The sequence below is a fragment of the Mesoplodon mirus genome (genome assembly GCF_964341445.2).
Source record: "Mesoplodon mirus genome assembly, chromosome: 14".
Lineage (NCBI taxonomy): Eukaryota > Metazoa > Chordata > Mammalia > Artiodactyla > Ziphiidae > Mesoplodon > Mesoplodon mirus.
Genome location: NC_138990.1, coordinates 44282759 through 44297126, shown reverse-complemented (window position 1 = coordinate 44297126; position 14368 = coordinate 44282759). Strand labels below are relative to the sequence as shown.

Here is a 14368-nt window from a genome sequence, read left to right as displayed (position 1 = left end):
AGCGCTGTGGGTTGCAGTGAGGTTCCCATCCTCCCAGTACTGCTGGCGAAAGGTGCGCCAGCCTCCCTTTTGGGGAGGGGGGGATCTGGCGGGATCCTGCCTGAGTGGCCCCTTGCTTTTCCAGTTATCCATGTCGACCTCGAACTACAGGCCCTCAGGCATCCTGAAGGGCATATGGAGGGGTTCAGATGGTCCAGACACCTGCCCAAGGTGCGCAGAGCACAGAGTACCTTTCATTCAGCTGCCCAGCCTGGACCGCTGTCCCCCCCTGAGTGGCTGCTTTTCCTGCTGGGGGCACACTGGTTTCCCCACTGGCCTCAGAGATTGTCCAGTTCAGTCCTTTCCCTTTATTATTTAGGAAACAGCCCAGAGAGCCTCAGTGACTTGCCCGTGGCTGCACTGTGTGCGCGCGCGTGTGTGTGTATATGAATGTATGTGTGTATGTAGAGCATACAGAGCAGTCGGGTCTCTTCTCTCCCATGCCAAAGTACTTTTTTGCCAAATTCACAGATCATTTCTCTCTCCCGTTCTGCCTCTGTCCCCGGACATCAGGCCCATCACATTACCTTTATCCTCCCAGATCCAGGAGTGGGGCCCGTTCGATCTGGTGATTGGGGGCAGTCCCTGCAATGATCTCTCCATCGTCAACCCTGCCCGCAAGGGACTCTACGGTAGGTGCTGCACTCACCCCTCCGCCTTCTGAGCTGGTGCTTCTTCCGCACGTCAGTTTCCTACTTGGATATTTCTGCCCTGGGACGGCTCCTCCCAACGACCCTGTCCTCCCCTGCCCTCCCCGTGCCCGGGCCACACCACTGTCTCCTGCAGACAGCCTCAGCTGATGGCTTTCTCTTCCAACCTCTCAGAGGGCACTGGCCGACTCTTCTTTGAGTTCTACCGCCTCCTGCATGACGCCCGGCCCAAGGAGGGAGATGATCGCCCCTTCTTCTGGCTCTTTGAGAATGTGGTGGCCATGGGCGTTAGTGACAAGAGGGACATCTCGCGATTTCTCGAGGTATAGCCAGCACCCTTGGTTTGGCCAGCTCACTAATGGCTTCTACCTTGGACTGCTGCTTTATCCCTGTCTCATCTGCATTGTGGAGCTGGGGACTGGTGACTTCCGCTTTGCGAGGGGCTCGTTTGGGAAGCCCTGGGCTTCCCAGGTAGACAGGGAGGAAGCACACCTCGGACAGAACCCGTGGTCTCACTGTAAGAGGTGGTATGTGGGAGTGGGCCTCAGCACTTGGAGGACCTGACTGTTGTAAACAGGGTGGAGTGTCAAACTCCTGGGCTTGGGGGTCTGTGTAGTGTTTCCCTGGGGGAGCCTTTGAGATACCAGAATCAATTTTCCCAACCAGAATGGCTTGTCCTCGCTCCCTGGCACCGTGACAGATGCTTTATGGCACCTGGGAAGAAAACAAAGCTTATCTCAGTTTCTGTTTCCCATTATGTGGGTCCCAACTTGGCTGAGCCTGGTTTGGGCTGTGCACAGAGGGTTTCTGCAGCCAGAGTCCTTCTCAGGGCGGGCAGTCTGGGAGCCCGAGCCTGTGCTCCTGAGTCTTGGGGGCAAACACCTCAAGCTGGTGTGTTTGGCTCATAATGCGGACGTACTACAGTGAACACATCCACACTCGTTGGAACTTGCTTTCTCAAAGCCTCCGGGTGAGCTGGAGCTGTGTGGTCCAGTGTGATGGGCATCTGCCATGTGTGGTATTTAAATTGACATTAAAATTCCTCAGTCACACCAGCCTCTTCTCAAGTACTCCGCCATCTGCAGCTGGTGGGCTAGTGGTCACTACATGGAACAGTGCAGATAAAACATTTCCATCGTCGCAGTGTGGACTGTGCGGGTCTAGACTGTTCCAGTGGGAGCATGTGGAATGTAGCTGGGTTTAATTCCAGCTTTTCCTGGGGGCTTCAGGCTCTCCCAGTGTGGCCTCTTGAGAGAGAAGTAAGAGCCTTTGAGGCTCTAAACTAGCAAATTTCCTGGCACTCTTACATTTCTCTCTCACTCATCTTTAACCTCTCTCCTGCTTTATAGTCCAACCCTGTGATGATTGATGCCAAAGAAGTGTCAGCTGCACACAGGGCCCGCTACTTCTGGGGGAACCTTCCTGGTATGAACAGGTTGGTGAGAGCTCCGTGCCCGGGTGGCCGCGGGTGGGTGTCTGCAGGCAGGATGACGGCCCGAGGAGGGGGCCAGCCTCCCCTGCTGACCAGCTTGCTGCTCTGCCGTGTTCTTCTTTGTTTCCTTTTCCTTGAGGAAGAAGGGGAGTCAGGTGTAGAAAATACTTGCCTGAGAAACCAAGGACTAGTGGTCCCAAATGGGACCTTTAAAAAGCACACTCTTGACACAGAAGAGGACTCATCGTGCTGCTGAGTTATATGGTTGGTTCTCCTCCGTTGGTGATGTGTCTAGAGTCAGCTGGTCCCTAGTCCCCTGAGGTAAAGCTGTGGAGGTTGTGTTTGGGGATGGGAAAGAGAGTGGTGCCCACAGCTGGGCCACATCCGGCTCCAGGAGAGAGCATCTCGAAGCAGCAGGCACCTTGCAGCTTAGAGGGCCCTGCTCCACTTATTATCCACATACTTTGTTGGCTTCAAGTCCTTTTTTTTGGAAGGATGCTCTTCGTTTAGGTTACACACAGATTTTAATGTCCAGGAGTGAAGAAAATTTCATTTCTTTAGCGTAATAATCGTACTATAAAAAGGCCTTTGTGGAGAAGGGAATTCTGGTTGAGAGTTAGTGGTTCAAAAGCAGAGGGAGATCCACCTAATCTAGATATCTATTACGGAAAGAAATATTTTGCAGCATGTTTTGAGTGTGGATTTTAAGCCTCCTTGGTATACCTGTAAATTGGGAACGTCATTTAACCTGGCCTCAGTCATCTAATCTGCCTCTCTGCCAGTAGCATGAAGTTTTAGGAACTTCCCCAGTCTCATACCTGTTTGGCAAAGCTGCCATCTTTTGCGAGGGCTTGTTGGCTGGGAAGGAGATGGGTCAGTGGGCAGCTGACCTGAAAACTGTCTCAGTGTCTCCGTAATGTTCCCAGGATGGATGTCTGTGCATATTGGAAAAGCGGACTGGCTTATGTAGTCCAGTGTTTTTATTTTTATTTATTTATTTATTTATTTTTGCGGTGTGCGGGCCTCTCACTGCCGTGGCCTCTCCCGTTGCGGAGCACAGGCTCCGGACCGCAGGCTCAGCGGCCATGGCTCACGGGCCCAGCCGCTCCGCAGCATGTGGGACCTTCCCAGACCAGGGCACGAACCCGTGTCCCCTGCATCGGCAGGCAGACTCTCAACCACTGCGCCACCAGGGAAGCCCTGTAGTCCAGTATTTTTATGGAGCCAGTAACTCAGTGTACCCTGACAGACCTTGGGGGGATTGTTCTTACATGCTTCTTCCAACTCGAAAATTCTAGAACTCTGAGCTTCCAGGAGGCGCAGAGGTGCCGCGAGGGACCAAGTCGAGTGTATATGTGCATAAACAGGGAGGAGCCTGGAGGCGCGATTTGACCATGGGCCCTGGGGTGATTCCCATGCAGAGACGGTGGACCGCTATGTGAAACCTTCATTGAGTAATCCTAAATGTCAGAAAAGGCCAGCAGCGAAGGTGCTATTTAGTGATCTGGTCTGCCTTCTGAGAAGTGACACGTTCCGTGTCACAAAATTTTAGCCTTCTGGGGACTGTGCAGAATTTGTCTAGTTAACTAACTGTATGTTTAAGGTGTACAGTTTGATGAATTTCATCCAGTGTACAGACCCATGTAACCATCACCGTAGTCGAAATACAGAACATTCTGTCATGCCAAAGCTTGCTTTGTGATGGGTACTTTTAAGACTCAGTCTATTTTTAAGTAACAGGTTTAAAAATAATTGGGCTTTTCCCCATCTGGGCAGGCGTTGTCTGTTTATTTGTAGTTTGAGACCACTTTTGAATTTACCTTTAAGGATTAAATGCTTAGTGGACTTGTGTCTGTGAGTGGCTGCAGTGTATGTTGCATGTGTTTTGGGGAGTTTGAAGGGGGTTACAATGCACATGGGTGACGGGGTCCTCTTTAATTTCCCCATGTGAGTCAGATGGCTGCTGGGTCAGGGCCCTGGGTGCATCCCTGCCATTGTCCTGGTTTCTGTTGTTACTCTCTCTCTTCTGCCTTCTAGGCCGTTGGCATCCACTGTGAATGATAAGCTGGAGCTGCAGGAGTGTCTGGAGCACGGCAGAATAGCCAAGGTTAGCCCCAGCATCAAAGCCCTCTGCTGGGGGTAAGGAGAAGGGCAGGATGGGCTGGAGCAGCACCAGGGCTGTGTCCCGCCTGCAGAGGATGCAACTGAGGGGGTTGTGCATGCAGTTGGCCAGAGCGGGAGGGTCAGGGGGGAAAGCCTGGAGGGCTGGGGGAGAGGTCAGGAATCCTTGCTGCCTGCAGCCCTCCCGTGCTGAGCTCGCCCACTGGTCCTGTGGGAGGCAGACACTAAGACGTCTTTGCCAAGGTCCCTGCGTCTGCTACGGCTTTTGAATGATTGAGCCAGGACCTATTGCACGAGCCTTCAGAGCAGAGCTTCTCCTGTGATGTGGAAGCTCCATTTCTCTCTGGAGAAACCTCCTGGGACTGCTGGCACCCCAGGGGTATCTTTGCGCCCCTGAGTAATTTGGCATCCTTTTGCCTGTAAGTCACTACCCCGGGAAAAAACAATTCTTAGGAGACTTACGAAGGACAGTGGCTCAAGCTGCTGTCGGTCAAGCCCTTGGCCAGTGGGATTGGACTGAGGATGGCCGGGTGACCTCAGTGTAGGAAGAAGAGCAGGGCAGTGGGGTCTGTGGAGGCTCACGACTGGAGCCTGACCCCGGCCCCTGGATGGACCAGACCTTGTCACCTTTGGACGCACCAGTCCTTGGCAGGTGCCTGGCAGGAGGAGATGAGTGCTCACTTCTCTTTTCCTCTCCTCGTCTTCTAGTTCAGCAAAGTGAGGACCATTACTACTAGGTCGAACTCCATAAAGCAGGGCAAAGACCAGCATTTCCCCGTCTTCATGAATGAGAAAGAGGACATCTTATGGTGCACTGAAATGGAAAGGTACCCACTCATGCTGGTGTCGGGCAGGAGGGTGTGGGAGGGACCTCTGCCTCTGCATCAGGCTCGGATCCCCTGCAGATACCCCGTGAGCAGTGGGTTTTCCCAAGCATTTCCCGACATGGCAGATGCCTGGGGGAGGACTCCTGTGCGTTGTAAGGCTGGTTTAGAGTAAGGGGCGCCTAGGAATCAACCCCCGGTGCCTCGGCTCCCAGCGGTCCTTCTGAGCTCCAAGGAAAAACTGCAGCTGCAGGCGCTTCCCTGCTTCACACTTGCTGATGTTATGTGCTTTGCAAACCAGGACAGTGTGGGCCCAGGTGGGCCGCACAGCCTCAGCACCCTGCTTTGGTACAGATTGGACTTGGGCTAGATTCCTCATTCTTGGGGTAACTGCCATTTAGCCAGACAAAAAGACCATTTACACAAACAAGCAGAGCAAGCAGGAACTCCTGACATCAGGCAAGAGTTTGGCCCCCTTGCAGAGTCTTCCGTTCTCTGCGGGGGGAGATACCAGGGATGTATTTTTATTATATACAGAGTTGAGATACCCACTGTGGGTCTCAATTTCAGGTGGAGCGTGTCCTGGAGGTGTTTCTCACAAATACTAACTCTGTTTCTACTGTGTGGGAAATCTCTAGGCAGTGATCATCTTAACATACCTTCAGACCCACAGAGAGTAGCCGGGCGCCTGAGTCTCGAACAGGTTATTAAGGACACAGAATTGCCCAGGCTGGCGCTGACTCCTGCCCTCTCTGCCTCTTCTCCCCAGGGTGTTTGGCTTCCCTGTCCACTATACCGACGTCTCCAACATGAGCCGCTTGGCGAGGCAGAGACTGCTGGGCCGGTCGTGGAGCGTGCCCGTCATCCGCCACCTCTTCGCTCCGCTGAAGGAATATTTTGCTTGTGTGTAAGGGACGTGAGGGCAAACCGAGGTAGTGAAACAAAGTTTAAACAAACAAACAAAAAACACAAAACACAACAAAATACCAAGAACGTGAGGATGGAGAGAAGTATCAGCACCCAGAAGAGGAAAAGGAATTTAAAACAAAAAAAAAAACCCCCACAGAGGCAGAAATACCGGAAGGCTTTGCCTTGTAAAAAGGGTTGGACATCATCTCCTGATTTTTTCAATGTTAATCTTCAGTCCTATTTAAAAACAAAACCAAGCTCCCTCCCCACCCTCCCACCCCCTTTTTTTCGGTCAAACCTTTTGTTTTCTACTCTTTTCAGAGGGGTTTTCTGTTTGTTTGGGTTTTTGTTTCTTGCTGTGACTGAAACAAGAGGGTTTATTGCAGCAAAAAAAAAAAAAAATCAGTAACAAAAAATAGTAACATACCTTGCAGAGGAAAGATGGGAGAGAAGGAAATTCTATAGAAATCTATATATTGGGGGTTTTTTTTGTTTTTTTTGTTTTTTTTTTTTTGTTTTTTTTTTTTGTTGTTTTTTTACTATGTATCTTTTTTTTTGTTGTTGTCTCTAGCCTGATCAGATAGGAGCACAAGCAGAGGATAGAAAACAGACACTCAGGCGGCAGAGTTCCCTCCCAGCCACTGAGCTGTCTTGCCAGCACCATTCCTGGTCATGCAAAACACAACCCAACTAGCAGCAGAGAGACGAGAATACCACACAAGACCCTTTTATACAGTATTCAGGTGCCTACCACACAGGAAACCTTGAAGAAAATCAGTTTCTAGAAGCCGCTGTTACCTCTTGTTTACAGTTTATATATATATGATAGATATGAGATATATATATAAAAGGTACTGTTAACTACTGTACAACCCGACTTCATAATGGTGCTTTACAACAGCGAGATGAGTAAAAACATCAGCTTCCACGTTGCCTTATGTGCAAAGGGTTTTAACCAAGGATGGAGAAAGGGAGACAGCTTGGAGGTGAACCGTTACCGTGGTGGGGTTTTTTTATTTCCCCTTGGTGTTTAACAAGGTGAAGGAGGAGAATTGGGGAACAGCGTTCTCCTGTTTCTCCCTGCCAAAAACGGGGGTGAAATTCAGTGGTCGGGACCGTGGAAAGCTGAGAGTGGGATCCATCCAGGCTCATGAGATAACCTTTTGATTTTTTTCGAAAAGGAGACTCCCTCGGCAAGATGGCAGGATGAGGGGTCTTCATTCCCAATTTCTCACATTAGCCGATTTGAGGGCTCCTTGCGGTGGGGTCAGAAAAAAATCCAGAGTGCGGGCAAGTGACAGTTCAGACCCCACCTGGAGCAAATAAAAAAACATACAAAACGTACTGGTGCTTTCCTGTCTAAGTCGCTTTTTGTGTGTTCTTTTATGAGGCCCCCACCATCCACCCTCTGTGCACAAGGCGGCTTCCGGCCCCTGGAATGTGATGTTTTTGGTCATCTCCAAAGGCTGCAGTTTTATACTGGGAGGCTGATGACACCTTTTGTTATAATTATTCTTATGGTTCTGGTTATAATTATGTTTGTTTTCAGATTTTCTTTAAGAAAACAAAAACCCAACCCCCCCTCCCTTTAGGTTTCAAACCAAGGTGCGGGGAGCAGGGTGCTTCTAAGTTAGTGGTGGCCCTGGTGCCCTGGCTCCCCACCCCTCGGGCCAGGTGGGCCACCGGGCGCTGCGACAGCTGGGCGTCGGCCAGGGGGTCCCCGAGGCCGGCCTTCCGGGCGCGTCCCTCTTCTCTTCTGCTTCCCTCCTCTCGAGTCCCGTGTGTCAGGGCTGGAGGGAGGACCAGGCATCTCTCTCCTCGCGTGTGTGATTGGAGTGGTGTGTATTTCTTTTCTAGTACTTGGTCTGATGATAGCTGTGCTCTTACCTCGAGTCAGCAGCACCTGGAGCCCCAAGTGCACGACACTTGGTTCCGCTTCCCGGCGAGGCAGGCAGCCTGGTGTTGGCTGTAGGCAGGGACGGCATGTGTGGCTCCAGGGTGAGGGCCCAATGGGCAGATGCCTGCCTGGGTAGATGGGGTGTAGATAATGTGGCATATAGAGATATATATTTTATAATGGGAGGGGGGAATGGCACCTCCTGGGACTGGCGGGGCTGGGAGGTGTGCTGTCAAGCACATGGTCCCACGTTCGCATCCCTAGAAAGATAGGGCCTACGGTGATAGGCGCTATATAAATACATAGATAGGGTCATGTATAAGAAATATTTTGTAGTGGGGAGCGGGGGAAGGAGGCTCAGGATGCTGAGTCTCGGGCCCCACTGCAGACAGGCCCCACACCAATCAGTCAATCCCACACGCACACACAGGAACATGTTTCTATACCGACGCGTAACGAATGCGCGTGCACACAGACACACAAACACACAGACACACACACACACACAGACACACACACAACCAGGGAGCTCCCAGTGCTCTTCTCCCCAGGATTCAGGACTTTGCAGAGTCGGCCCTGCAGCTCTTTACCTCTGTTGCCCTGATTGCAGGTAGACTGTCAATCCCAGAAGTTGCTAGGTGCTGAAGGCAGGAAAAGGAGGAGGTTTTCTTTTAGCAGGTGCTCTCCTCTAGCAGGTAGCGTTCTATCTCTTTTGCCCCTGGTGATGTCAAAAGACTCTTCTGTTAGCAACCTGTGACACTGACCTGCAACCCTAGGCACCAGTCCAGTCAGCCCTCAACTCCCCCTACCTATTCTCCCCCGACCAAAACGAAACTGACGTCCAGGGCTGTCTTGGCCAGGGGGCTTCCATTGGAAAAAAAGGGGACAGTGAACCTCATCTTTTGAATAAAGCAAATTAGTAACTGGTGACAAAACTAAACCAGGCTTTGAATCCCGTGCTCATTGCTCAGGAGTAAGCTCACAGCTGGTGGCCGCGGTCTCCCACTCCTTTTAGGGGTGCTTAGTCCCGCACCCCAGGCTACTCATTTCCTGTCAGATTGGTTTTTAAGATGATACCCAGTTGCTTCCTGCCAGCTCTGTGCCGTGATGCCAGGTGGTGATGGTGGGCTCCCACGGGGCTGGAGCAGCTGCGGGGGAAGCCCTCGGCCCTTCCCTCGTTGGAGTCTGTACCGAACTGTGGTGCTCACCCCACCCCCTCCAGCCAGGCTCCATCTTCCCGGCCCAGAGCCCACCAGCACTGCTCCGGAGGGCTGGGGGAGGAGGGCTGCCGCAGGCAGTCCAAGGTGCTCCCTCCCCTGGCGGCCAACGCTAAGGTCTTCCCAGCCCCAGTGTCAGGGCAGAGTCTCTTCCTCTGCAGACAGACTTCCTGGCTCTCCGAGGCCTTTTGTCCACTGCGTGTGTGCAGGAGTTTGCTTTTCCCAGTGGCCCAAGCTCTACCCAGGGGCTTGGTGTGGGGAAGAAACTTGGTAGCCAAGGATGTGGTGAGCCTGAGGGGTCAGCGTGGGCCGGCCAGCTTGTTTGCTGTGGCTGATAACCTGTTTTGCGCAGTCTGGCCACCTGACTGGGCCCCAGAAAGGGCCAGATGCACCCTCGCAGGGATGAGAGTTAACGATCACCAGCTTTTCTTCCAGCCACACCCGTGGTCTTGGTCCCATAGTAGAACTTGGTAGGGTGCAGGGGACCTTGGGGATGTGCCAACTTGGCCACACCAGGGTGCTGTCCACAGTTGACTCCCAACTCTGGGGGTGCTCCTGGGGACAGTGATCAGGTCACCTTCTAAAGGGGAGCTGTGCTTGGACAGGCCGAGGTGAGGTCGCGCGGGGATGCAGGTGGGGGATCTTGGCACTTGCTGTGCGTGAGGCTCAGGGTAGAGGCAGTGCAGCGGGAGAAACCAAGAAGGCCTAGGGAAAATCCTGGAGTATGTTCCCAGTGGGGTTTTCTTTCTGAAGAGCAGGCCAATTTACAAATTCCTGGAAACGAGGGTTTCTAGGGACTGAGGATGATGCCCCCCTACTTGCTGCAGGTGCCAGAGGGACCTGTGCCTCTTGCCGGGGTAGGTAGCTGGGGCTCGGCAGGGCGCAGGGCCCTGGGTCGCCTGCCCAAGGAGGAAGCTCGTCTCCAGCCAGTGCCGCTGAGCCCCGTGGGCCTCAAGCTGGCTGGCGCTGCCTGCCTTTCCCAGGAGCCGACCGAGGAGCACAGGACCCGTGGGGTCTTGCAGTCAGTGATGGCAACCCAGGTGTGCCACTGTCTGTTTTTCTTTCTAGACCCCAGTACCTTCCTGCTATTGAACATTCTAGAAAGCAAACTTCCCAAAAGAGCACGCAGGACCGCTTTGCTTTTGAGACGGGCCTGGGAGTGGCGGCTGGCGAAGATGCCTGTGGGTTTTTGGTGAGTCGCTAGAGTGCAGATTGGGACAGGCAGACCCAGCAGGAAGAAAGGCTGGTGGTGGACATTGAACTGGTCTAATGAGGGCCGGCTCCCCTTACTTCCTGCATAGCTGGCAATTCTGGGGAAGCCTGAATTGATGGGATGGGAATTAGATGGGAATAGCCCACGGTCTCCAGCACAGGAAGGTCTGTAACAGGAGCAAGGGAAGGACTGTTTCAGCAGAGCCATCTGGGGAATGTTCTTAGTCTTCGTCTCTCTGATGACATCAGTATACATAAAGTGGATCTTGGAGGTGCTTTTGAATTCCTGGCGCTGTCCTGCTTGGGGCAGAGAGGCTGTGGCACTGGTATTTTTCAGAGGCGTCGTTTTCAGGAAAGTTGCAGGGTTAGGGCCGTGGGTCCTGCCTCGCACTGTGATCTGATGAGGGCTGGTCGTTGCCTGTGGTCGGGGTAGCAGCAGAGCCAAGATGCTGGTGAGAGCTGGGTTTCTAGCCAGGCCCCGTTTTGATCCCAGGAGATGAGGAATCTGAATTTGTCATCGGGCGTGGTCTAGTCTGGACCCTCCCAGCGCTTGTGATTAGAGATGACACTGGAGTTGTCCTGCCCTCTTTCCTCCACCTCTGGAGGGATGGTGTGGAGCTGGAATGGCTCTCCCGGCCATTCCTTGCTGAGGCAGGGATTAACCACAAGTGTTTGGAGGATCTAAGAGGAAAGAGAATAGATGTATATCAAGGATGGACTCCACCGTTCTAGCAGAAGCTCTCGAATCTTTACGTTTTGGTAAAGGAAGGCTGGGGTCTTTAGGAAGCGAGCGTAGCCCCTCTTGCACCGGTGTGTTCCCGAGGCCCGGCTGAGTGGGCCTTTGGTTGTTTATCGCTGATTCTCAGCAGTGGAGTCTGGGGAGAGGGAGAAACAAGCAGGTCAGAAGCAGTGAGGACAAGGATGGAAGGTCCTTTGCTAGTCGGGACTGGCTGAATTGCCCGAACGGAGGCCCGCAGATTCCTGTAACTCCAGTAACTGGAAAACTCCCCCCAGGGGCATGGGAGGGCGGCTTTCTCAACCTCCAGTCTCACGGCCTCCAGCCCTGGGCCTGAGGACATGAGCAGGGATCCGAAAGCATCACCTGAGTCCCATTTCACTTCACAGACTGATTTGGTTGCACAGCCCTAGAATCCAACCAACCACAAAAATGCCGAAATTCCTTAGAATCCGCAGAGGGAGGAGGTGACTCAACAAGGTGCTAAAACATTTTATTAAAAATATATATTGTTAAATTAAGTCTGCTGTCTGGACAATGACTGTTTGTTTTGTTTTCTTGTAGTGGAGTTTAAAAGAGACTATTATTTTACTCTGATATATTATTATTAAAAAGGCATTTTAACTTTGTACTTGAAAACTAAATGAGCGATTTCATGTGTTTTAGCTGAGGCATTGAAGTAGCGGGTGCTTACTTATTTGTGGGAAATCATGTATTCATACTGAAGAATAAACTCCGTAGCTGATTTGGTAATAACTTTTACTGTTACAGACGATTTCGCTTTGACCCCGGCGGGAGAGCACTTTTACTGCACATTCCACGCAGCTAAATGCAGGACTTAACTCCCCAGACCCTTCCCTTCCCAACCCTCTTTCCTTTCTCTTCAGTTCCTCTTCTGACTCTTTGTTGTTGTGTTTTTTTTTTTTTCTCCCTGGTTCCAGCATCCTTTCACCACTGTATTTTTTTTAGGGTTGCTTCTCTATTTATTGACAATAATAATGTACATTTCACAGTCTGGTTCTGGGACATCGGGGAGGGGCAAGTTGAAAGGGCCCTGCACGGGTCCCCACCCCCATGCCCTGGTGTTCTGTTGTATCTCTGTGTAAGTGATGCTCGTGACATAGCTGTTATGAAATAATTATAAAGAGGTCAGTGCGTACAGCAGATGTAGAAAGTCTGTCAGTTCCGCCTTCATCACTTTTTTTTCTTTTTTCTTTTTTCTTTTTTTTTTTTTTTTTTGTGCCCAGAAGAATATAATAAAGCTCCTTTCTAATGTACTTGTGCTGGAGAACACTTGAATAAATGGACTGTTTTTGTGCAAAAAAGAAAAACGGAAAAAGCACCGTAATAATGTCCTTTTGTCTTGCGTCTCCTTTCCCCTGACATGACTGTTGGCAGCCTTCTTCAGAGGGGTTAAGTGCCCAAACCGGGAGGTCCTAGCATTGGGTCTAGATAGTGCAGTTCCTCCCTTTAAAAACATCACCTGCATGAACATCCAATAGGGACTGTAAACTGGGTGCAAAAAAGGGTGGTTTGGTTGACTGGAAGCTCAAAGATAAGTTAGAGTGAGGCAAGGTTGCAGGAAGAGCAGATTCTGTCCAAGGCTAAGCTATAGACATTTTCAGACTAGAGCCGGGAGAGGAGTGGGCCTTGTGCCTGTGTCCGACAAGCTAGAGGGCTTTGGTTATGGGCACCGTTCCTCTCTGTGTGGGGTTTCTCCAAAACACAAGGGCATCCAGAGGAGAGCAGCCGGGTGGTGGACTGTCTAGACTGTGCAAGGGACCCTGGGAGACACAGGTGTTTGGCCCCAAAAAAGGGAGAATTTAGAGAATGGTGCAGACAATGACAGGGAGAGCCCAAGGGGCTGGGGTGATTTGGGGCAGTTCCACGTGGCAGGCGGAAGTGGGGCCAGTCGGCCGAAGTCGGTCTATTTCAGCTCAGCATAAGAAGATCCTTTTTCACTACTGGCCAGCAGTACAAGGGCTGCCCTGAGTACAGTGAAGCCCTGGTCAGTTAAGAGGCGCTGGACAGCCACTGGGGCTCCTGCTGACCTTCCTTGAGACCCCAAGTCTGGGTTCTTCTGGCTGACCCACCCCTCCTCAGCACTATCTTGCAAGTGGACGGTGCCTTGCGGTTGGAAGAGCCCGTTCACACGTGATGTCCCCTTTGTCCTCGTGACTCTTTGCCTGGCAGTTACTAGTTCCCTGTTGTCCCATCTAAGAGACTGATCTGAACACGTAGAAGAACTGGGCTTTTCCCATCACATCTCTCTAAGACCCCTGGCATTCCATGCTGCATTTCCATTTCCTAAGTGCCAAGCAGATACCGCCAATGATTTCTTGTCTTCAGGGAGGGTTATTCAAGGTTTCTTTCCTACAGCAGATTTCGGGGGAGGTTTAGGACTGCACCACTTTGCTGGCAGCTTTGAAAGAAATTATAAGGGGGAAATTTGAGAAAAAGGAAAATAACAGGCTTTTTTTTCATGGGCACTTTTTATTTTCTTTACAAAATTGTAAATGTATATTTAACTGTTATCCTACTTTTTTCTCAATATTTTTCAATGTTGATGTAGAATTCTTTTTTAAAAAATGGCTGCATGGCATTTTCTTGTTGGATGTTTGTTTCTATATATATGCATTTTATTTTAGCTATAAATAGAGCTGCAATAAATATCTTTATGTGTTGGCTTTTCCCCCCTATATTTTGTATTTTTTTCTTTAAGATAACATTACCAGAAATGAGACTTACTGGGGCAAAGTAGATGAACATTTTGGTTGGCTCCTGACATATTTGCCTGATTTCCTCCCAAAGGTCAGCCAACAGTGTATCTTCAGCTCTGAGACTCTCAGTTCAGAAAGAAACAAATGTAGTCTTTAGTTTGACCAATTCAGAAATGTGTTAATCTCAGTGGGGAAGTAAAGACTCAAGACACTTTGTGTGTGTGAGAAGCTAAAAATCTGTAGCGAGAAGCCAGAGGTGGAAGCAACACTATTTGGTCACTAAGTTTTGAAAATTAGCTCACCTGGAGTGCCGGCCTGGAGGAAGCATGGTGGGGGGTGGAATTCGGACTGAATCCCTGAGACTCTAGCTCCAAGCCTAAGGAGAAATGGGGGGGTATCTTCGGTGTCCTCTGGCTCTGAGAGCCAAGGCTGAGCACCCCAGCATCGTCAGAGCTGAGGGTGGGAGGTCTGGCTAGAGCTTATGGCAGGGAGCTGCTGGGGCCATTTCATTAATAAAAACCATCCTGTGAAGTTCCTGGGTTTAAATCAGGTGTCACTTGATGGTAGAGGGGTTGGGAAAGACAGGGAAGGGTCAGGGCTGGGCAGGAGTC

General features: G+C 51.1%; 1 protein-coding gene across 5 annotated transcripts in view; it reads left to right on the top strand.

Moving 5' to 3' along the window:
- Positions 1-7319, top strand: part of DNMT3A (DNA methyltransferase 3 alpha) — a 101160-nt gene extending 93841 nt beyond the window's left edge. For all 5 annotated transcript variants that reach the window (XM_082642327.1, XM_082642326.1, XM_082642328.1 and 2 more), the window contains 6 exons: positions 581-671; positions 864-1012; positions 2039-2124; positions 4159-4228; positions 4951-5069; positions 5836-7319. In XM_082642327.1, the coding sequence (XP_082498453.1) occupies positions 581-671; positions 864-1012; positions 2039-2124; positions 4159-4228; positions 4951-5069; positions 5836-5977 (657 nt within the window). In that variant the 3' untranslated portion in view covers positions 5978-7319. The remainder of the gene's footprint in view (positions 1-580; positions 672-863; positions 1013-2038; positions 2125-4158; positions 4229-4950; positions 5070-5835) is intronic.
- The last annotated feature ends 7049 nt before the right edge of the window (positions 7320-14368 follow it).